This window comes from Lissotriton vulgaris, chromosome 8, assembly GCF_964263255.1.
Source record: "Lissotriton vulgaris chromosome 8, aLisVul1.2, whole genome shotgun sequence".
Classification (NCBI taxonomy): domain Eukaryota; kingdom Metazoa; phylum Chordata; class Amphibia; order Caudata; family Salamandridae; genus Lissotriton; species Lissotriton vulgaris.
In genome coordinates, this window is record NC_141696.1 from 1436461883 (window position 1) to 1436486677 (window position 24795).

At 44.6% G+C, this 24795-nt stretch overlaps 1 protein-coding gene across 2 annotated transcripts in view; it reads right to left on the reverse strand.

The window, feature by feature from the left end:
* The window catches only part of LOC147698897 (apovitellenin-1-like), a 108568-nt gene that overhangs the window by 54807 nt on the left and 28966 nt on the right, over positions 1 to 24795 (reverse strand). For both annotated transcript variants that reach the window (XM_086935518.1, XM_086935519.1), the window contains exon 3: positions 5363 to 5522. In XM_086935518.1, coding sequence (XP_086791644.1) covers positions 5363 to 5522 — 160 coding nt within the window. The remainder of the gene's footprint in view (positions 1 to 5362; positions 5523 to 24795) is intronic.

The following is a 24795-nucleotide window of genomic DNA, read 5'->3' on the forward strand; positions in this document are numbered from 1 at the left end:
CCCATTTTGCCTTCTGTATCACTTCTGTGCCCTTTTTGCCTTCTGTATTATATCTGTGCCCTTTTTGCCTCCTGTATCCTTCGCCACTCCCCCCTCCGGTTTTCCCACTGCTGCGTCCGCTACGGCCCTGCCCCTGAGCTCGCCCATTCGTCCGCTCCCACCTCCCAGCTGCCCCTCCCTTTCGCCTCCCCTTCTTATGGCAGGTGCTGCGCGGCAAGCCCATATGCGCCCGTCTGTGCCTGGACCGCACCCAGCGCCAGAACCCCTGGCCCCCGCAAACACCATGACACCCGTTTCCGCTACAATGCCAGCACCCTCGACGCACTCAACACCGGACGGTCACACACCTGCTTCCTGGCTGCCCGAAGCGAACCCAAGGGCCCTTCTCCTGCTGGAACTGCAGCTACACCAGCCCCTGAACCACCAAACCACACACAGAGAAAAGACGCAACCACCTCAGATGCAGTCTTCTCAACACCCGCTCAGCCAGGAAACACTCCATCGAAATCTGGGACCTACTCAACGCCACCTCCCCAGACGTCGTCTTCCTGACGGAGACCTGGCTGAATCCCTCCTCGGCACCTGACATCGCCATAGCCATCCCTGACGGCTACAAGATCACCCGCAAGGACCGCACCAATGGAATAGGAGGAGGAGTCGCCATGGTCCACAGGAACACTCTCAGAGTCTCGACCAGCACGACGACACCCTCAGCACCGCCGAACACCTGCACTTCCAGATCCACACCGATCCCAACACCACCCTCAGAGGAACCCTCATCTACAGACCCCTGGACCACCGCCACAGTTCAGCGATGCCATCGCCGACTTCGTCAGCACACACGCCCTCGCCTCCACGGACTACATCCTCCTCGGGGATCTGAACTTCCACCTCGAGAACAACAACGACACCACCTCCACCACCCTGCTAGACAACCTCGCCAACCTCAGACTCAGACAGCTTGTCACTACACCCACCCACTCTGCCAGCCACACGCTTGACCCCATCTGCTCCTCTGTTGGTTCTTTCTGCACGTCTTGCTTCTTCCTGCACTTTTCTTCATCTTTGAGAACTTCTGTTGCTTATTTCTGCATTTCTTTCACTGCTTACTATGCGTTTTGTCTTCTATCTTCACATGTCCTACCTCTGTAGGCATAGTTAGAAACTAGTATTTAAAAAACCTTAGAAATTCACTTAAAAAACCATAGGTGTCAGGCATGTTATAGTTTGAAATTAGCATTTAAAAAACCTTTGAAATTCACTGAAAAAAACATAGGTTTCATGCATGTTATAGTTAGAAATTAGCATTTAAAAAACTTTTGAAATTCACTGAAAAAACCATAGGTTCCAGCAGCGTTACAGTTAGAAATTAGCATTTAAAAAACTTTAGAAATTCACTGAAAAAACCATAGGTTTCAGGGGCGTTATAGTTAGTTGGACATTTCACTCGTACAAAACCAGTGAAATTCCCTGTTATAGTTAGTTCAGCTAACTATAACTCGCGCGCCCGCAATGCACTGCTGATGATGTCACATATTACATCACTCATGACATGGTCAGTGACATTACTCATGACATCATTTATCCAAACAGCCTATTAGATTAATCTGGACGTATAACAAGCAGCACAGGCACTCCGCAAAATAGTGAATAAACACTGGAGCCTCGTGCGGAATGATCCAGTAATTGGCGCGCTTTTCACACCTAAGCCAGCAAAAACTTTCAGGAAAGCACGCTCGATGAGTAATGCTCTTGTAAAATCCAGTCCGGAAGTCGTAAGTGCTAAAAATTGGCTGGATGGCAGCAACGGCTTTAGGAGATGCGCCAGCTGCAAAGCTTGCAAACAAGGTGTCAACAAGACCATGTTTTCCACACCCTTTTCTGACATCCCTCGTACTATCTCTAAACAACTTACCTGTAAGACTGAGTACGCAGTGTATGTGCTGGAGTGTCCATGTGGCCTGCAATATGTTGGGAGTACCAAATTGCAGGTCCACAAGCGGATACTCCAGCACATAAGGGCTGTCAATACCAACGATGCCGCGTACCCGGTCGCACGGCACTTCGGAGAATATCACGATAATAAAAGCGAGTTACTGCAATATTTCGTGATAGATGCCGTTAGCCCTCTGAGAAGAGGGAGTAACAGGGAGGCGATCCTACGAGCCTTAGAAACCAAGTATATCTTGGAATTAGATAGTAAGACCCCCTTTGGCCTCAATGCAACCGAGGATTTCCACACTTGCCTGTAAATCAATTACAGTCAGCTTTCATTTTCCTGTCAGCTTGGCCACACTCATACATCTGTGGAGTTTCTGGAGGGTCATTGAGCCAGTTGTCCCAGTACCATACTTATGTAACGCACCTTTATGGCTGGGACTGTTAGCACCATCACTCTGGTTCCGCTGTTGAGACCACTTGTATATATTTTAACTACACATGTTTTTAATTCCACTATTCACTTATACTCACCAGCTGCATCAATTGGCATACAGGGGTTATGACACGACAGATCATACACATCTGGTCTTTTATTTCTTCGGCCCACTTGGGCAGAAATTGATTATACTAGTTACATCTTTGTATTTATTTATTCTTGGACAACAATCATATCAATAAGGCGACAAGGAAAATATTAATGAATTTTTCTAAATGACAATATGCAAATTTTGTTGTATTTTACACCTATTTAGATCTCCTTTATGAGGGGACAGACATCATCCTGCCTGGCATCGATCGTGCGTAATGGCACAGCAATTTTTATTAATTTAATACTATTGCACAGGTCTTTGCTGTTGTTATCATGAATTAAATCATGTAATTCAGGGTGCTACATTGCATATGCAGCGAATTTTGAATTGTAAATTTAAGTTCACTGTCTTGGATGATTGTTATGTGTTCTTGCTGGATAGCGTCCCAAATCACAGTTTAAAAGTCTGAGTGCACTGTAATGTTCAAAAAATTAAATGTCACATATAAATTATGTAGCGTTTATCTTCCATGTTTAAAGTCCTCATGATGTACTGCCCATGGTATCATCATATCTTTGAGCACAATGGAGGAGAGTCCAAGTTGGCAAGAGGAGACATAACTCCTCTTGTACTCCATTTCGCACTGCCATGCAAACATTTCTGAGAAATCCTTTTTGTCTGCACGTATGCGCGCGGGACATATATGTATATATCTATGCATATATATAAATATATATACATGTGTGTGTGTTTATTTTTTAATGGACATCCCCCTTTTTTCATTTTTTACCTCCCTTTACCTCTACCCACTTCCTACAACCAAAAATGATCCTCACCTCCCTTTACTTCTAACCACCTTTAAACCCTAAAATCATCCTTACCTCCCTTTATCTCTATGCGCCAATAAAAAATTATCTTATTTACAAAAATACATACCTGCCTGATAAATTAATGTGTGACAAATGTAGAAATACTTAACTGTGTGGCAAATGGATGCATGTAATTGATGCGTGGTAAAGGCTGGTTCCTGTGTGTTATAATATTTTTAGTTACTTCATTTTTAGTACTTATTATATCCTTTCAGAATATGTCATATTATTTTAATATGTAACATTAATTTTACAGCTGCTCAACATAAGTTCAATGCAAGTCATATTCATTTAACCACGGGTCATACTCATTTAAACATGGCTTGTGTTCATTTCGATATGTGGTTTATTCCTTTCAAACCATGCCACATTTATTTCACATAGTTTCATATTTATTTCAAAAGGTGTCATATTAATTTTAATAAATGTCATGTTAATTTTGATGTTGGCCATATTAATTTCACCTGGTGTCATATTCATTTCAAACTGGTTCATATTCATCTTAGCACGTGTCCTATTCATTTCCATGAATGTCATATTTATTTCAATGGATGTCATAGTCACCTTAACACCCTCCATAATAATTTTAACATGGGTCACATCCATTGCAACATAGGTCATATTTATTTTAGTACATGCAATATTTGTTTTGATGTGCATCAGATTAATTTCAACGCATAATATATTCATTTTAACAAGTTTCATTTTAATTTCAGCATTGGTCATACTCATTTTAGGACATGTTGAATATATTTCAATGGGGCTCATATTTATTTCATTGCATGTCATAGTCATCTTAGCATGTATTATACTCCTTTCAATTGATAGCTCATTCCTATTAACACATCTTACATTCATTCTAACATGAAACATATCCATTTCAACAGGTATCATAATCATGTTAATGTGTATCATATTACTTTCAATGTAACCCGTCATCATTTTGATAAATACCATGTTCATTTTAACGTTACTTGTATTACTTTTAAAACATGTCAAATTAATTTCAATGAAGCTCATATTCATTTCAACACATTTCGTATTCATTTTAACATGTGTTATATCCCTTTCAATCAATGTTATATTTATTTCATTAGATACCATATGCATATTAGCTCTTGTCATATTAATTTTAAGATGCAACTTTTCCATTTTAGCACATATCATATTCACTTGAATATGTGTCATATTCATTTCAATGCATGCCATATTCATTTTGACCATGAGAATTTCAGCTTTGGTCATACTCTTTTTAAGGCATGTCAACTTCAATTCAATGGGGTTTATAATCATTTCAACACAAGCCATATTAATTTTAAATCATCTTCTATTTATTTCTGTATATCTCATATTCATTGCAATCTGGGTAACATTCATTTCACCACAATTCATATTCATTGCAACATGTGTAATGCTTATTTCAGTTTATGTTATATTATTTTCAATGTGCATTATATTCTTTTCAGGATACAATATATTCATTTCAGTAACTTACATTCATTTCAATCTGTCATATTCATTTCAATGCATGCCGTATACCTCTTGGCATATGTCAGTTATTTCAAGAAATGTCACACTCTGTCTGATGCATATTGTATACGTTTCAGTGATAGCTATATTATTTATGGTGAGGGCCGTATTTATTTCAGTAGAATTGATATATATTTCAGTACTGCTCTTATTCAGTTTGGACTTCGTTTTATTCATATCAATCACTAAGTAGCATATTCAACCTGCTAGGTTTCATATTTATTTTCGATTCAAGTCAGATTTACTTTGCCAGGGATCATATTAATGTTGACACATATTACATTCATTCTGGTGTGTGTCATATTCATTTTGCAGCAGCCTATGGATTTCAGAAGGTGTCCTAAATGGGTATCTGTAATTTTGACATGAACGGCTTCCCATAGCAAAGTGAAACAAGTATCTTATAGCTCTACTAAGTACACCACATAACACACATTTTAAAGTATTCAGGCACAATGAAGTATCAAGGTTGCAGTTTTTTCAATACTTTACCTTAAAATTTCAATGTAAATCGAGTGACCGATTTCCTCAATCATTTTTGCCATTGTTGGGGCGAAGCTTTTAAAATAGTCATTAATACAGGCTGCTATGTTGTCTGGGAAGGGGTAAGGCAAGTTTTTACTTTCGTCGGAAATGGCCCTCGCATCCACTTCTGCAGAACGGGAATACAAGTAAGACGAGGTAGGGTGAGAAGCAATGTAGGTAGTTACAGAGAGAAAAAACAGAAAGCAATGAACAGAACAGAACAGAAAGAGTGAGAAAGGAGAAGGTGATAGAGGCCTGGAAGGAAAGATTTGTGATTGAGAGTGAGAGAGTGAGAGGAAAAGAAATCGCCCAAAATGCTGTTTGATCTGATTAAACTTTAATCCAATAACACTACCATTCAATCCCCATTCCTGTCCAGTCCACAACCAAACTGTGAGGACTTTCCCTCCTTCTTCCTTGAAAAGTCTAACAAGATTGAATCTGATCTAAGGTCTGCCATGATCAATCTATCATTCCTGCCAGCCTCCCACCTGCTTCCCCAGTCCCATTTTACAGTATGTCATGCCCCTACAAACAGTGCTTATTGGAGTCAATTTTCAACCTTCAACAATACATCAATTCTCAACATTCTTTCTACCCTGAAACCCTCAAATCACTTCAACGGTACCCTTCCCCCCAAGTTCTTTAAAGAGATGCTACAGGTCCCAAGATCGTTATTGCCTTCCTGCTTCAAGGTGAGATCTGCTTAAAGTCTGGTCAGGTTTTGCCTATTCTCAAAAGACCTATGGCTGTCCAGAGGACCTCAATAACTTCAAACCAATTACAAATATCCCAACTCTGGCAAAGTTCTTTGAGAAATGTGTTCATGTACAACTGTGTAATCACATTGAGGAATTCCAGCTTCTTGATCAATTCCAATCGGGCTTCCGTCGGGGCCCAGCACCGAAACAGCCATCGCTCATATAGTCGATGACACGCTCACAATGCTTGATAGGAACAAATCCTGCCTATTAATCCTACTCGACCTCCCATCAGCTTTTGACACTGTCAAACATGGCTCAGTACTAAAATGGGGTTGCCTCGATTCTCTATAACAGATGACAGAGATTTAAAATCAATCAAACCCTCTCCAATTCCAGTCCTTGCACTTTGGGGGTTCCCCAGGGGACCTCTCTCTCAGACACACTTTTCACCCTATTCCTTGAACCTCTTACTGAAATCCTCAAAGCATCTAACATCCAGTACCACATGTATGTGGATGGGACCCAGTTGTACATGAAAATCTCTTCTCCTGATGATATCAAGGATCTCAACGGAACCCTGCACACAGTGCTTAATTTGTACGGTGGTTTATGGTGCTGAGCACCGGCACTTATTTCAGAGGGCCGGGAAAGCAAATGTCTTCACCTGCGGTTGGTATCCTGATAACGGTTAAAAATAAATATAACTAGGTGGGTGACTGCCTGACCGCTGGCGGGGTAGAATTACTGTTTAATCTTGTGTGATTGAAACACAGGGAAGTCCTATGGTGGTAGTGGTAAAGGAGTCAAACTAATATTAATGACTGGTATGGCCAGAAAGAAAGAACATGTTGCTCAAAATGAAGGCCTGTGATATGCAGACCTGACGGAGTGCAACACAACTGTCTGTGCCTTTTACTGGAGAAATTAAAGGTGAGGGAGAGTGTACAGGACTGGAAGCTTATGGAACAGTTGTATGCCTCGATGATGTTCGATGTCAGGGATGTAAAGTGCACCCCGCAGCCCACACACTGTGGGGGTGAGGGGCAGTAGGTGGTGAGCCTTTTAATCCTCAGGGGGGCCCTTCGGGTTGTGTGTGTAGTTGCTGCAAGGCTGTCTGACACTATATCTTTAACTGACAGTGCTGTGTGCAGTAGACGTGTGCCAAGCTGCTGACAAAGTTAAAAAAACAAAAAATGCATATTGATCGAAATGGGAGGATGTTCCATCAGCCAGGGGCGTAAGAGAGGACCCAGCGAGCTTGTGCAACTCCCAGGTTCACTCATACTGAAGTGGGCCCCTGAGCTACTACTGATGTGAGTGTGGGGGGGGCCCTATTTGCATATCTTACGGGAGTGGGAGCTCATGTTTTGTAACGACACTGCCTTCATCCACTGAGCAGGACCGTCCTGTCACTGTGCTAATATTAAGAGTTACAAGGATGGTCAGTCAGTAGCAGACGAAATACCCACATTCTCTAAGCCCAACTAGGGCTAAATAAATAAAATAATGTTTATAAGAGAAACAGGGCTCTTGCTGATGGCTGTAGGATAGGATTTCATGGGCAATGGGAGACGCCTCCGAGGTGGGGGTGGGCACTAGCACGTATTTTGCCTCATCACACTTTGACCAAGAACAAAAGAGAGAAAGCACAAAATGGAGAAAGGAGGCCGAAAAGAAAGAATGGAATACAGTGACAAAGGGATAAAGCAGAGATGACAAAGAATGTGCAGGAGTAAGGTAGAGGGACAAGGAGTGTCTGGTGGTGGGTTAAAGATGCATGAAGGGCGCTCAAGCCTACCCAGCCTTGGGTTTTGGCACCACAACCTTCTGCAGTGCTGGCGGTAGCTTCTGAAGAAAACTTTGAGCCTCACGCTTATTATTTCACAAATTAAGCACTGCCTGCACAAAACCCAAAACTAGCTAACCTCCAACCATCTCAAACCTAATACCTTCAAAACTGAATTCCTCCTTATCTCCCACCCAAGCAACCCCAATCTTGGTGAAAAATATATCCTCTCTCAACTGCACACCACAAATCATAGGCTCTATGAGATCTCTGGGAATAGTGCTGGATAAGAACTTGAACATGCAGGATCACATAAGCGCATCTACCAAAGGAGCAAACTTCCAATTGAGCATCCTAAGGAAATTAAAACCCTTCCTTTCCCGCACTGGCTTCAAGTCCGCTATCTCCGGATCTGAATTCTCTGAATTGGTTACCTTTCGAGGCAAGGATACAATTGCCTGCATGACCCATAAAGCCCTTCATTTCAACACTCCTCTGTACCTTGCAAAAAAGCTAGATCTTTCGGGCGGTGCTCGATCCTCCAGGAGCTCCTCCCTGTTGCTTAAGCCCAATTCTTTTGAAAACAAATGAAAACTTATAATCGGTCCTTCTCGGTCTTGCCCCAAGAATCTGGAACTCCCTGTCTACAGAAACGAAACTGAATCCATCAACAGTGTCCTTCAGAAAGGTGACGGCTTTACTTATGAGTACTTTTCTGAATTAGAATTTTAGCCACGGCCTATTGTCGTGTCAGCGTAGCTCTCACAGGTCCTCCTGGCCCAACGGTCAGCTATCCACCTCATCTATAGTAACAATGACTGTTCCTGCTGTATTCGACATACGTGTTCTTTTGCCTACCTTGTCATGCTATTCTGCTTACTTATGATGCCTTGTATTGTTGCTATACTGGTCCCCTCCACTATTATGAGTTTAGGTACCTGTTTTTATCTTGTATAGTCTTGCTGTTTTTCCGCAAATGTCTCCCCCTACATGTGTCGCAATTCTCTGTTAAGCCCGCTGATACCCTCTAGGGTCATGCTCGTGCCATACAACGTTTTTAATTAAATAAACAGAGCAAATGTTGCAGAGTCAAAGAGAGAGAGAGAGAAGGAAATAGAAACTCTCAGAGGGATATGGTGAGAGGAAGAAAAAATTGTAGAAAGAAGAATGGAAAACAGAAAGTAAAAGGAAGAGAAAAATGAGATTGAGGGGACACGTGTGAGATGAAGAATGTGAGAGATTCCCCAAAAACATATGAAAATATGTGTACTGTGGCTGGGATACTCCAGTAAGTTAGATATGCAGTTGATGCTTTTGCTCTCTATGCTTCCTTACAACAACTTTAATGCACCTTTGGTTTATAATACTTGTAATGGCTTTGTTATCCTGGTTTATTCATGGCTATCAAAGAAAGAATATGAGGGGCATAAAGTGAACAAGAGAGAATGTGCGATAAAGGGAGAGTGAGAAACAAAGTGAGGAATGGAAAACAGGGCATGTGACAGTGAGACTGCAAGGAACAAAAAGAGATTTAGAAAGATGAGAGTATATGAGAGGAAGAAGGAAACACTTGAATGAGATGGAATGGGATACACAGAAAAGAGAAAGAGACAGAGAATGAGATAGGGATGAAAAGCGAGTTAAAGAGTGACAGGTGAAGAGAGAGAGATAGATACAAAGAGGGAATTGGGAAGAAAATAAGACAGGGTGATAACATGGTCAGTATAATTTAGAAATGATCAAGAGTGTCATAAATAAAAACCTTATTTATTGCAGATAAACATGTCATTTCACAATTTACAGTTGGGAAATATGGCAGTAAAATATAACGTTGTGAGTGCTGTTATGAGGTAAAGATCGAGGAAATAGAGTGCACTTACATCAAGGTCCTTCTTCAATGACATCAATCCACTTCATTTTCATCTATACACATCTCCACAACTTTGTGTGAGAAAAACAAAACATTGGGGCACATTTATCAAGGCTTTGTGCCGGTGAAATGTCACAAACAGTGATGCAAACCAGTGGAAAGTCTTGATAAACTATGGGGCATATTAACAAGGGCTTTATCTCCGCTTTTTTGCCTTTAAAAGCCAAAGAAGCGGAGATAAAAATATATCGCCCGCTCAACAACAGGGTGCTAACATGCAAAATCGCATGTTAGCACCCTTTTTCACTTTGCTTTCCTTGCATCTCTAATGAGATGCAAAGTGAGCGTTCCAGAGCAAAATAATAGGAGAAGTGTCGCTAAGCGACATTTCTCCTATTATCAAGCTTCATGCTAACCCTGTTAGGGACAAAAAAAGCAGCGCTAACCACGGTTAACGCTGCTTTTTAACGTCTGCTAATTTTCAGATTTAGCTATGTAATCCAATGGGAGGTGGATTACATGGCTAAGTCCACCATTGGCTATCAACAAGTATATCCCTATCCTTGTAGTTTTATCGCTGAATTACCAGCGATAACCTCCCAAAATGCCGCCATCGCTGGATTTTTTATCGCCTAGGCCATTAGCGTTGTTAATAACGCGATAACCAGGCAATATTATCCAGCGATAGCGGGCATTAAAAAACTTAACGCTAAGCGCCCTTAGCGTTAATTTTCCCTGTTCCTTGTTAATATGCCCCTATGTACTTTCCGGGGCAGAAAAAAAATGTTGTGGTCACAGGTTGATGAAGGTAACACAAATAGCCACTTTGCATTACTTTATATTAAGCATGAGCGGATTTTGCGGATTGGCAATCCGCGAATTTTGCGGATTTGCGGATTCGCAATCCGCAAAATCCGCGAATTCCCGCGAATTTGCGGAATTTTTTTTTTTTGTGTTCGCCCGTGTTTCTGCCAGTTCGCGAGGGTTTTTACAAATTCGCAATTTGCGAACTTACCTGTCGGGTCGCAAGTTTTGCGAACTTGTTGTTTCTACGTGTCCAGCCTGTTTGGGACACTCTTCTTCATCACTGCCACTCTCTGTCACCACTGCCACTCTCTGACTACTCATGCCACCCTCTGGCCCACCCATGCCACCCTCTGTTTCATCACCACACCCTCTGGTTGTCCAGTGTACATTATTTTCGGCAAAGCAAAGCACACCTTCCCTGCCTCAAGTGACCTGAATTAATTTGGGGCTGATTAATGTGTCACAGAATATTTTTTTAGCTGGCACCTGCTTCCTTAGTGCGCCCTGATTAGTGATCTTTTGCACTTGCTAAGTGCTTTCATTGTTGCAAAATTAGTTACAACACCTGCCCTGCCCCAACTGACAATAATGAATTAGGGGCTGATTAATGGATTTTAACTTCCAGCCTGGCTCCTGCTTGTCTCCCTTAGCTGTAATTCAGGACCTTTGTGGCATATGTGTAACTATTCTGAGGTTCAGAGCAGGGTCACATAATAGTTTCAACTGGCAACTGAACTCTGGAGGGGCCCCTCAGGAAGCACTACAGGAAATGGCTACTAATGATGTGCCTGAACTTTTGAACCTGGTAAGTAGTTACTTTCAGTTTTGCTAAGATCGTATTTCTGCAATTTTGCACTTATTCGCGGGGCGCGAACTCACGCGAACAGTGCGAGCAGCGCGAGCAAAATCCGCTGCTCGCGGATTTGCGGATTTTGCGGGAAATTCGCAAATCTCGCGGATTGCGGATTTCCCGAAAATCCGCAAAATCCGCGAGCGTAACGGATTTTCCGCCCATGCCTACTTTATATCAAGAAGTGTTCCATGAGTGGGACATGGGTGTTCCCATGCTCCAACCCACAGGTGTTTGACACATGGCTCTGCCTACGAGCAGTGGTGACAGTGATGTGTTGTGTTCATGTACTCAGTAAGAGGGTTCATTCTCGCCCCCGTTGTGCCCCCCTCCCTGGCCCTCTTCAATTCTTATCGGTGGGGCCTGTGAAACTATCTCCCCACCTAATGTGTCTGTCATGTCCATAGACATTCCAACTATTATGCAAGCCATGTGGAAAGACAGCCTGGATAAAGACATCAAAATTTCTCTTCTCAAATAATTTGTTTGTAATGGGTGGCCCAATAGAATGAGTGAATTTGTTTGGAATCGGTGGCCTAACAGAATGAATGAATTACTTGAAGTTAATAAGCTTTCTGGGAAGTCAGAACTGAGCTTTCTTTAAAAGGTGACTTAATATTGAGAGACTTGGTACATGAAGTCTCACCAAGGCTAGAGTGAGTGCTGCCTATTGGTTCCCAAAAATGGATGTGATGTTGGAGTATAAAGTAAGAGACTGCTATGCTTGTGGGTTGAGTGATGAATTTAAATCCATTCAAAATCCTGCTTCATCCCCAGTGGTGGTCCAATTTGAGCCGCGGGACAGTGTAGGTTTGGACATAATTGGACCAATATACAGACACAATGTTGTAAAAAAAAATCATATTTGTTTTAGTGCATTATTACTTTCAGTACATCACATACAAAATGGTGAACAATATTACTAACATGGATTTGTTGAAATGTTTGTCTACTAAAGGCATTTCTAGCACATTACTGGTGCTGATACTGGTAATCAATTTACCTCTGACTCCATGAAAGATTTCCTGGAAAACATGTCTAAATGTCACCAGAGAACAGCATTATATTGCCCAAGGGCTAATGGGTTGGAGGAAAGGGTCAATAAGATGATGAAGGAATATATCCAACTAGCTAATGCATCTCACAATTATGTTGAAAATCTTTATGGGACATGTTATGGTCATATCATATCATGCCCAGTTCTGTTACTGATATTTCTCCAATTATTTCTATCACGAGGAAGGGAACCAGGTATAAAATTGACTCCTAACTGGCTAAATGGTGGTGATCCAATTTGTTTACAGCATAACATTGCTAATGAGAGAATTAAGGCACATCAAAACAAATATAAGTATAGTTATTATATTGATCATGTTGAAAAAGAGCAAGAGTGGCAGGTTGGAGGCATGGTGGCAACCAATCAGCCTGAAGTCTGTAAGGGAAAAAGTTCTGTGTTTCCCAAACCACTTATAGCTAAAACGATTAGGAGGATGGTCGTACTTGAAGTGTGGAGAGATCGGTCAAATGTCCTATGATACCTAGTTCAGACAATGGTATATCAATAGACCATATAAACACCAGGAATAGAACAAACAGGAAGATTGAAAACCATTGAGCCAAAAAGAAGCCAGGATTGCTCAAAGACTTTATTGAATTTTGAATACTTTGTCCTTAAATGTTGTCTTTATACTTTGATAGGATATCTAATTACATTTTGTATCTCCCTTATCAAATTCGATTTGTAGACCTCTTTGTTTTATTTACTGAGACTGCATTCTTTCATCTTATTGCATAACTGTCCAATTTTGCCTTTACCTGTTTATTAGGTTTTCTGCCTTCTAATTCTTCCTCTTCCATTTATTGCAGATAGGTGTCTTGTATTCATGTACTCAGTAAGATGGATCATTCTCTTCCTCTTTATGCCCCCTCCTCAACCCTCTTCAACGATTTGCCCCTTTGGGAGGGCAATTAAAATTTTGGTGAGGCAATTATTTTTGGGAGTTTAATTCGAATGTTGCTGCTATGATTATTGCTGACACTGGAACGGAGCTAGAGAACACTAATATACTCAGGGGCATATTATCAAGGGGGTTTATCTCCGCTTTTTTGGCTTTAAAAGCCAAGAAAGCGGAGATAATATGATCTCCCTATTACCAAGCTGTCGCTAACACCAGTTAGCGACAGCTAGTAGGACATAGCGACCATCTTGGGCCCCGCTTTGCATGTCAGTGATATTTATCACTAATGACATGCAAAGTGGGCGTGCCAAGATGTTAGCGACTGGAAATAATCGCTAACATCGCTATCTCCTATTACCAACTTTTGGAGATATTCGCGCCAAGCGCGAATATCTCCAAAAGCTAACACCTGCCCTGAGCAGTTCTTAGCCATGTTATCTAATGGGAGGTGGATAACATGGCTAAGAGCATTAGCTCGGAAATGCATGAATATCGCTGACTTTTCAGCGATATTCATGCATTTCGGCCGATTTTTCGCTTAGGAGATAAACCTTGATAATAGCAAGGTTCCTAAGCGATAAAAATCGCCGCAGCTCGGTGATAAAAATATCGCCGCTAAACCAACATAGCGATAATTATCGCTAGTTGTTGGTAATTTGTCCCTCAGTTATCTCTTCTAATGTGTCTTTGGACTTAAGAATATCATGACGCAAATGTGTGTGTATGGTGCTAGGAAGCCTGAAAGGGTGGCAGTGCTTGGGAAGAGAGTACACTGTCCTTCTCTCTCCCTCTCATGCAATGCAGTGTAGCAGCTTTGGTTGCTGGGCTGCATTTAGTCATTTATTCGTAAATCTGCCACTCTTACCTTGTAGTTTTTAAAAACTGAAGAAGCTCATATAGCTTTACTGAGGTAGAAAGGGAGCTTGGGGCCTCAATGCACTGCTGCCACTTTACCTGCTTCAGTGTTGCTAGTTTTGTCCCTCTGAGTGGCGCAGACTGTATAAAGCAAGCAAGTATTAAAAAATGATATTTGGAGTGCAGGGGGCCCATCGCATTCCTTGACCTTGGTGTTACTTCACTTGCTGCAATAATGATGGCTACAGGCCTGCTTACCGGTCTCCAGGTTCTCCATTATACCTGTCTTTCCTTCTCTCCTCCCTCTTGCCATTCCTTTCTCATCTCTTTTGTCCGATTCATGACCTCTACCCAATGCTACACCTCAATCTCTCTCTCTCTCTCTCTCTCTCTCTCTCTCTCTCTCTCTCTCTCTCTCTCTCTCTCTCTCTCTCTCTCGTTCTGTCACTCTCTTCCCTCACTTCTGTCTACAAATCTTCCTTATCTGCTTAATTCTCTTCAAACACACTTATTTCTGGTTCCCTTCCTTGCCTCCTTCGCTCTTCTTTCAGTCTGATCCTTAGCATCTTCTCCCATTCTGTTACATTTTCCGTCTTCACTTTCACCCTCTCGTTTTCTTTTATCCCTTTCCTCTTTTACATTTCTACCTTATTTTATAATTCCTCTGTACCCCTCACTCATTCCTCTCCAAAGAGTAAACAAATAACCAGGCCCAGGCACGCTCTGTGTTAAAAAAATTCTGAAAGTGAAAGCTCTAAACTGACTGCAATTAGTGCAGGGCAGACCGGGCCACTTCCCACCTCTGGGGCCCGGTGGCATTCCGCTGGCTGCACCACTGGTAGTTACACCCATGGCTCCTATATAGCTTTTAAACCCACCCTCCCCCTCCCCAATTCAGTTTCTCTGTTGTCTGTGTAACAGCACTGTCTTCTCAGGTCCTCAATCGGGTCGAATTTCTCTCAGTGGTCTCGACAGTGCAACCCTCATTCTCACTCTGGGTCTTCCAATATATACTGCTATGAATCTCAGGGCCCACCACACAATGATCTTGTGTGCATGTGAGAAAGACTGTGTGTGTGTGTGTGAGCCTCGGTGTTTGTGGTCACAGTGTTCCACTACTAGCTGGTTTTATCCTTTGTCAGGATGTGTGCTTACCATCATGTCAGGTTCATGTGCGAGAAAGCAGTCCCTTAAAACTATCTACACTGAGGTCCTGCCAGCAAAGACAAAGGGGGCTATTCACAAGTACTTATCTCCGATTTATCCCCACCTTAACGCATCAAAAGTGGAGATAGATTTAACACCCCATTCACAAGCTTGTGCAAACTGCAGACATCGCCTGTATTCCCGCGATAACTGCCCCAAAATGTATCTCCACGGTAGACACTACCAACTAACCCTAATGAGATGCAGAGTAAGCATTCCCGTGCAAAAACACACAAAAAACCACAACACCACTTTCATAACGAAATGCCAGATCCGCGAGTCAAAACAACGCAATAAGCAGCGGTAGCAGCAGGTATTTAACACCTTCCTCCTGCAGGTGTAAAGCCAAACGACTACCTGCAGTAGACAACAGAGCCCCGCACACAGCCACACCCGAACAACAAGCGATGCCATAGAGCTACTCATCATGCATCTCGGAGCCGGAACAGGGCCACAACACCCACCGCTACCAACCCCCAGGACCGCCACCACACCCAGGACCCAGATCCGCCCTGCCCCCCCCCCCTCTCCCCCAGACCACCTCAAAGGCAGTGCAAAGTAAGACAGCGGACCTACTGAAAACGCACCAATCTCACAGACCTAACGCCAAGGAAGTCATTGCCCATTACAGGCTAAAAAGGACAACCATCATCCGCATCATGACCCTCATCGCCCACGGGTTGACGGTCCCAACACAGCATAGAACTAGCATCCTTCCGCATACAAAGCTGCTGGCTGTGATGCACCTGTTGGCCTCTGGTACCTTCCAACCAACAATTGCCAGAGTCAGAGGGGTATTACAGCCAGCCCTATCAAAGTTCATCACACCTGTCCTGGATGCTATCCTCAGCTTCAAACCCCAGTACCTTCACTTCCCCCACACTGCGCAGGAACAGCAGGAGACAAGGCTTCTACGCCATAGCTGGATTCCCGTGTTGGAGGTAATAGAGTGCACACATGTCCCACTTGTGCCCCCTGCGGATACAGCACACCAATACCGCAACAGAAAGCACACGCATCCCATCAATGTGCAGGCAATAGTCCCCGGGGACTCTCCACCAATGTTGTCGCAAACTACCCCAGCGGTGTGCACGATCCCTACATCTTCCAACAGTCCATCATCAACCAGCGCTTCTAGGAGGGATCATATGGAACTGGACTGCTCGTTGGTAAGTGCCAAAGCAACATACCACATACCTCAAAGCCACCATCACACAGCGCACAACTGTCTGAATGCACATGTGACCAAACCACATACAACATGGCAATCAACATGCCCACCTACCAGACACAACAACACCACTCCATGGTGATCCTGTTCTACCCCTGCATACAATACAGCCATACCATGGCACCACAGCCACACAACAGCTGAATGTGTGTAGATGCGGAATTCAGCCATGTGCGAAGGATGCAAGTGACCCGTGAATGGCAATGGACACAACGACAAGTGAGGTGTGGATGTTCAGGACAGACATGGGTAGGAATACCACAGATATGTCCATGCAGACCACAGCTGCTGGTGACTGGAGAGTAGTGAACAGTGAACGCAACCATGTCACACCAGGCCGTGGCTCAGATAGCTCTCATGACCAGGCTGGAAAACATCGGCCTAAAAGATGAAGCCCTCGAATGGGTAAGGAGTTTCCTAACCAATCGGACCCAACAGGTAATCATGGGCAACTTTCGGTCAGAGGAAGTTGAGATCACTAAGGGGGTGCCACAGGGCTCATGCTTGAGCCCAACTCTTTTCAACATTTATGTGGCACCCCTGGCTAACATCTTGAGAGCATATGGATTTGTTCCTATATCCTATGCTGATGATACTCAACTCCTCTTTCCCTTTAAAACCTTAACACCTGAAGTCAGGAACTCCTTCTCCTTGGGAATGAAAGCGGTAGCACACTGGATGTCTTCCAACTTTTTACAATGCAATGTTGGAAAGACGGAAGTCATGTTGTTTGGGGGGGTAAGACAACTCTGGACTCCGGACTGGTGGCCCCAAGATCTTGGCCCAGTACCAGAACCGAAACCATCTGTAAAAAATCTGGGGGTCCGGCTGGACCAGGAACTTTCCCTCAAGCAACACGCCAACCAGGTGGTGGGATCCTGCCTCCACATAATTGGTATGTTACGCAAAATCTTCCCCCTCCTGCCAGATGCCAGCAGAAGAACATTGGTACAGGCACTAGTCATAAGTCGCCTGGACTATTGTAACGGCCTGTTGCTAGCTGCCAATGAGGGAGTCATGGCAAGACTGCAGGTAGTCCAGAATACGGCTGCCCGGCTAGTCCTAAATGCACCCCCTCGCTCCCCTTCTAAGCCCCTACTGGAAAAGCTTCATTGGCTACCCATCAGACAGAGGGCTAAATTCAAGGTATGCTGTACCATACACAAGAGTCTCAATGGTAGGGGTCCGACATACCTGGCCACCAAATTTATCCCCTATCAGCCCGTCCGCCCTCTTCGCTCGAGCGAACAAGGCCTTTTAGTAGTGCCTAGGGCGAGGAAGGCAAGACAGGGCAGTAAAGCTCTCTCAATAGCTGGACCGTCTCTTTGGAACAGCCTTCCTAATTCCTTAAGGCTTTGCACAGAATACCTTCCTTTCAGGAAGATGTTAAAGACCTTCCTTTTCAGCTCTTAGACAGCTTACGTTCTCCCGATTGCACTGTGGCAGATGTCAAAAGCGCGGAGATGCTCCCATGGGAGTCGATACCAGCGCTATACAAGCCAGTAAAATAAAATAAAATAAATGTCGCTCGCTGCCTCCCCCCTTGTGTGCGTGAGCGTAGTGGGTGGGCCCTAAGTACGCCGTGTCTGCACAGGGGTGTGGACAAAAACCCTGTGGCGTTTCCCGGAAAGGCCAATGTCACTAACAGGGTGGCGCCTCGCAGTCTGCCATGAGGCCAACGTCGTGAGCAGCAGGCCTCTGAACCTGTGCGCCTGCTGCACCCCGGGACGCTGATACCCAGACCAGGCCGTCCCGCCCCTGCGCCCCAAGGCTGCACTGCTCACCTGCCGACACCACTGTGTGTCAAAGAGGGTCCACCATGTGCCGGGGCAAGTTCCAAGCCCCGGTCCCACAACCTCTGCAGCCTCCGCAGACCACTGCTGGTCCACATTACTCCTTTCTCATTGACATACTCCACCGGTGTCCCCTTCGTCACAGTAGGTCCCACAGGTGGAACTGTGTCCTGAGTCCTGAATGGCAGTGACCCCAAAACTGTGGCAGTGGCCACAGTTCCAGACTCCCTTCGATCAGTGAGGCATAATTCCATATGGCAGGCCGGCGACATGTGGTGCCCCTAACCCTGTTCAACGCAAGCCGTCGACACGTTGTGCCACTAGCCCTGTTCAACGCAAGCCGGCGACAAGTGGTGACATTAACCCTGTGCGCCGTGAGTGACCGTCGGCCTCCGGCGGAACATCATTGGTGTCTGAGCCTGTGCCCTGGGGGTTGTCATCAGCAACAGGCAGGTACAGACTTGGTGTCCGGCATGAGTCTGTGGCCTTCATATCATCCATGTTGCCGGACTCAGCTGGCATGTGCCCTCTGCATCATGTCCTGGGGGTACACCTTCCACTGTTCACCGAGACACTCCGGGACAAGCTCCTTTTACATCTACAGAAACCTGCTCTGCACTTGTGACCCTGCCCCAGGGCCCCGCAAGTCAGCGTCCCGTGGCGGTGGGCCAGTGTCGGCCGCTGTGCATCCCGGGCCACTAACCCTGCGCGACTCAAGTCATCCCTCTTTGTTGTTCTGCCATTGCTTGCCTGAGTGCCTGATGACTGTTGGAGTTGTTGCCAGCACCAGCTACTCCCTGAGGGCTGGCTTAACTCACCCCACACACAGCCAGCACAGGCGTCACTTGATTAGTGGGCCTGCCATCACATCCTGCTGAACCAAGTATTGACTCTTTTCTCCCTGAACTTTCACAGGTGATCAAGGATATTGACTCTGCCCTTGGATGATGACACCCCTCTGAGACCCGAACACACCCGCCCAGAGGCAGTACAATGCAGCCCACATACGCACCATGGCCGTTGAATGCACATTTGGCGTGTTGAAGTCACGTTTCAGGTACCTGGACGGCACAGGTGGAAAGCTCCTGTACACCCAGGAGATTGCTTGCAAGATGATCTTTGCATGTTGTGTGTTGCACAACATCTGTGAACGCACCAATGCCCCATGGATCCCAGTTCCAGAAGTACCGGACGATGATGGGGACAATGGGGCAGGTGGCTCACATCCTACTGCAGCTGCAGCAGGAATGGCCCGTAGGTACACCATCATTGACAATTACTTCTCATGAGCACGTGGCATTGTGACCGTCCCTGGCAATCATGGGACAGTGCAAAATGTCCCAAAACACAGCATGCGTGAATAAAACATAAAATAAAACATATTTGCAGGTTACAGGTTGTACTTGTACATTGTCATGTCACAGTTTCCTGCTGTGCCAGATGTGATTTTCCATGTTGTGCACATTTGCTGCACCAGTAGTGTCCTGTGTTCTGTTGTGGAGGTGTTGCTGTTTGTACCGGAATGTTGTCAATGACGAGGTGCACTTATACCTATGTGCGTATTCTGCACAGTGGTTGATTCACTCCTGCTGCTTTGATTTGTCTGCCACTGGTCCCTTTCAGGCGGTGTGCCTGTCAGTTCTGTGCTTCCATAGTGCTGAGATGTTGCAGACTTGGGTAACTTGTGCTCTTTGTTGATTTGTGACTCTTAGGCATGGTTTTTCCACAGATGTGTCATTGAAGTCGGGGTTGTTTGTGCAGGTGGTTGTGTCCGCGTGTGACCTGCTCCTTTTCAGTTGTGGTCCGCACTCAGCCACCTCAGTGTTGTGCCGTGTACATTGTCATGGTGATTGGACTGCAGACACGCTACTCGTCATGTGGTGTCTCTTGCATTGTCAGTGTGGCTGACTTATATGCATTTGCTGTGTTTCGCGGGTGTTTATGTGTTGGTTGTGTGCTTGTTGATGTGTTGTGTGGGTGCCCCTTTGAGCACATGGTGTACGTGGGACTACTTGGTGTTTGTATGTGTGTTGAAGTGTTCCCGTGGTATCAGGGACATGATCCTGAGTCATTGTGGGTGTGCAGTGTGCTCTGCTCATTTGTGCATGTGTGCCATTGAGCCTGTCTTCCCCCATTCACCCACTACCTGATCGGTGCGCACCCTGTTGATGTGGTGTTGGTTCACGTTGGACAGTGTCCGGATCCCCGACTCCTATCACTGTCTCCCGCCTGGTGACTGTGGCCACCATCTTCTCCAAGTCATTCAGCTCCTGGTGTTCTGCTGGCCCCCCTCCTCCAGGGTGCATTGCTGCTTCCATGTTGGCAGCGAGTTTCTGCTTGGTTTTGCCATTCACATCAGTCCAGGGCCTCTTGTGCTCTTCCATTGTCCTCCTCTGCCATGCAACGGCATTCACATGGTCCGGGGTTGTGTGCCATCTTTGCCTCTTTGTTGCCAATGAAACGGAGGTGACGGACAGTTGGTGGTGGTGTTCTGGCTCATCCTTGGCGATAATCATTTTTTCCTGGCGACTGTACCCCCATCTCCCTCTTCCTCTTCTCATTTGCCTTCCACGGGCCCTGTATTCCTGGGTGTTCCTCCGTGGGGATTTGTGGGGTTTATGTTGTCCTCTGCAGTGGGTCAGGGTGCATCCATGGTACTCCGCAGTTGATGTTGTTTTTTTAGTGGCATTTTCCGAATGCTGTTCTTGTGCTTTTTCCCGCGGTACGCATGGGTATTGCTGGCGCCTCGCTGGTTGTCACTGTTTTCTTATCGCGTTTGGGCATATCAAGTTTTTTAAACACGTTGGGGTTTGTGTTTTTATCTCCGCCGAGGTGGTTGTATCGCAGACATTAACCGCGGTTTCGGCAGACTATCGCATGCTACCGCCTTGTTGTGAATTCCACGTTAACACAGGGTTACTTTCACGCGATTGGCTGCTATGTGTAAAGGTGCATTAGCATTTTTTGGTGATGTTTAGCACACGTTCTTGTAAATATACCCCAAAGATTCTAGCCATTACAGAGTATGTTCACTGACTGATTTGATCCTGCTTGTGTATAGGGAACGTGCAAGCTACAGTGTATCGGCAGTGAACTACATTTCCCACTGGACCACAGTCTCTCCCTTATCTAGAGCGATGCAGCTATCTTGAATTTTCAGGTATAGCTTTCCTTGTGTTGCTTGTGTCCTTTCTACTCAATTTGTGCTACAATGGTGCAGTAGCCAGACATCACAAAATGGATGCTGGTTTTCAAGAGGCATGGCCTTTTTTCCCCTACGAATTGGATAACGGGCAATTTGATTCTCAGAGAAACATCCTGAAGTTGTGTGTAATTTGCAAGTTAACTTTCAGCTATTTATTTTGTTGTTTGAACTTAACTGTTTAGTTAAAATTCCTATTATGGAACAGAACATTTCGTATGTATACAAATATTAACACAGACAGTTTATAAGCTATTAGAGTTCAAGTATACAAATGCATTACAAAGTGAAGGGAATTGCAGAATGTTAATGATGTTTCTTATGTTTTCAGTTTACAGTAATCAAGTATCAACTATATACATCTTTCGAAAGAGGGTGTATAGTGAAGCAGCTTGAGGTAGTTATTCTAACATAGGGAGAAGAGCAACTGTATGTATGATTTGCAAGATATTCAATACTCTTTGGGGCAGATTTACGTTTCCTGGCGCATCCCTGCAAATCAGCAGGGATGCGCCAGGAAAGATGCCTCACGCAAGTTTACCCTTGCGCCACCACAGATGCGCCGTATTGTAAATGCGCAAGCATAAACAGATGCGTGTTGCATCTGCAGGCGTAAGGTTGGCTCAGTGCTGGAGTTGCGTCGTGGGCACAACGCAACTCCAGCACTGTCCAACATGGTGCATCAAGCCTTGCGCCTGCTTCAAGCAGGCGCAACGTTTTGATGCAGTGGGGTCGGTAAAGTGACTGAGTGAGATCCTGTAGATATCACTGAGCCACTTTTGTGGGTCGTTTCTGCGCCAGCGCAGGTTTCATGTGGTGCGGGGCTTTACAACGTGACGCATCTCCCTAGATGCTTCACAATGTAAATACACCGCAGCATGGGGCTGGCTTTACGCCGCTGCTGCGTCACAGAAGTGACGCAACGGGGGCGCAAAAGTGGAGCATGGGGCTTGTAAATCCGCCCCTTTATGTTTAACTTTCAGGAATTCCCATTACTGTGTCAAAGCATGTAGAGTTGGTTATGCAGAGACATTTATAAGGTTTACCTGTTGTGGTATGTAGGTTATGTATATGAGTTTATTGTTTCAGTATCTTTAATTCTGTCAGATCCCTTATGTCTCAGGGTTCTGGTTGATGGAATTGGAGCTCGAGTTGACGAGGGAGAGTCAGATACTGTCCCCTCGTCTGCCTGCTTGCTGCGTGGCCGTGGGTTTGTACTTATATGCCTACCCACGCCTACACACGCCAGCCCTCATGCTCCTTACTTGGCCTTGCTTGGCATTGTTGTGCCTCAATCTGCTTCCTTGGCCTTGCTCTGCCTTTTTCTGCCTCAAAGTGCTTACTCGCGCTCCTGTGACAGCATTGCCATCATTCCAGCCACTCTCTTCGCTTCAGCTATTCGTCACACTGCTGTGGGAGCCAGCACACTACGCTTCTGAGAATTCATTGGCTGATTGACTGTGCGTGCTATCGCAGCACGTTGGGGGCCATCTTGAGTAAGGATCGCACTGTTAAGCTTCAAGAGCCTGTTGGTGTTATTCTCACTCAGGGGCATATTACCAAGCATAAGCGAAAAATATCGCTAAGCTTGGTTAGCGGCCAAAATTATATCGCCGAGCCTCGCCTATTTTTATCGCTTAGGAGCCTTGATATTATCAAGGTTTATCCCCTAAGCGATAAAAATCGGCCAAAATGCATGAATATCCCTGAAAAGTCAGCGATATTCATGCATTACCGAGCAAATGCTCTTAGCCATGTTATCCACCTACCATTGGATAACATGGCTAAGAACTACTCTGGGCAGGCGTTAACTTTTGGAAATAATCGCGCTTAGCGCGATTATTTTCAAAAGTTGGTAATAGGGGATAGCGATGTTAGCGACTGTTTCCAGTTGTTAACATCTTGGCACGCCCACTTTGCATGTCATTAGCGATAATTATCGCTGACATGCAAAGTGGGCCCCTAAATGCCCGCTATCGCCTATTAGCTCTCGCTAACTGGTGTTAGCGACAGCTAGGTAATAGGGTGATTAAATTATCGCCACTTTAGCGGGAAAAATTCCCGCTAAAGCAGCGATGAGGCCCTTGGTAATATTCCCCTCAGTTTCTTCTGTGATTCGCACACCTGCTGTGCGATACCTGTTGATTTCTTGGCGTCTACACCCTAGTTGTAGCATCGGTGATCCACACATCTGTTTTGGCATTTCTTTCTTCCTTTCATTATTCCTTAAAATTTCCAATGGCATTTATTACACTTCGATGATCTGTACACCTTACGTGCAGGTATTCATTTCTGCTACATTACAACGTCGGTGATCCGCACAACTGCTGTGTGGCACATTATTGGTGCTCATAGTTGTTTGCTTACTACTTCGGTGATCCGCACACCTGTTGTGTGGGACATTATTTTACGCCTAATTGGCACATATTTTACACTAACTTTCTGGTAATTTGCATATTTATCTACACGTTTTTCTTTTCATCTTTATCACATCTGTTGTGCCAATTTTCTCATTTTTGTTCATATTCTCTGCTTCATGGCTAGTAATCACGGTCTCATTTAACCACCACCCTTATTACAAAAAGTGGGTAAACCAGATATTAAATTGCTAGAATGGCTTCGTATTTTTGAAAACTATTTAGCGGCCATTGATGATGAAGGTTATACACCTTCGAGGAACATGGCTATGCTGTTCAACCATTTAGGAATTGCTAGTCAAAGAATTTTTCCTAATCTTCCTCGTTCTCCAGCTCCAACCTCTGAAGACTCTGCTGGAACGTTTATTTGGAACCAAAAGAACACACAAGGAAACAATATCTTGATGTGTCAAATGTTTTATTAGAAAGATTTCAACTTTGCTATGTGCAAACAATCCTCCTATGAATCCATAGAAGACAATGTTGCTTCTCTCAGATTTCAAGCTGAAAAGTGCAAATTTGGTGCTAACATTGACACTCATATTAGAGACCAATTTGTTTTTTACTAGTCTTCTAAAAAAATTCAAGAGCGTTTACTTACTTGTCGTAATCCTACCCTTACTGAAGTATTGGATATTGCCTTGAGCATAGAAAGGTCCATTGTCACCTCCAAAGTTCTACCCAGCCACTCTGCTCCCTCTCCTTCTTCTGTCAATGTTGT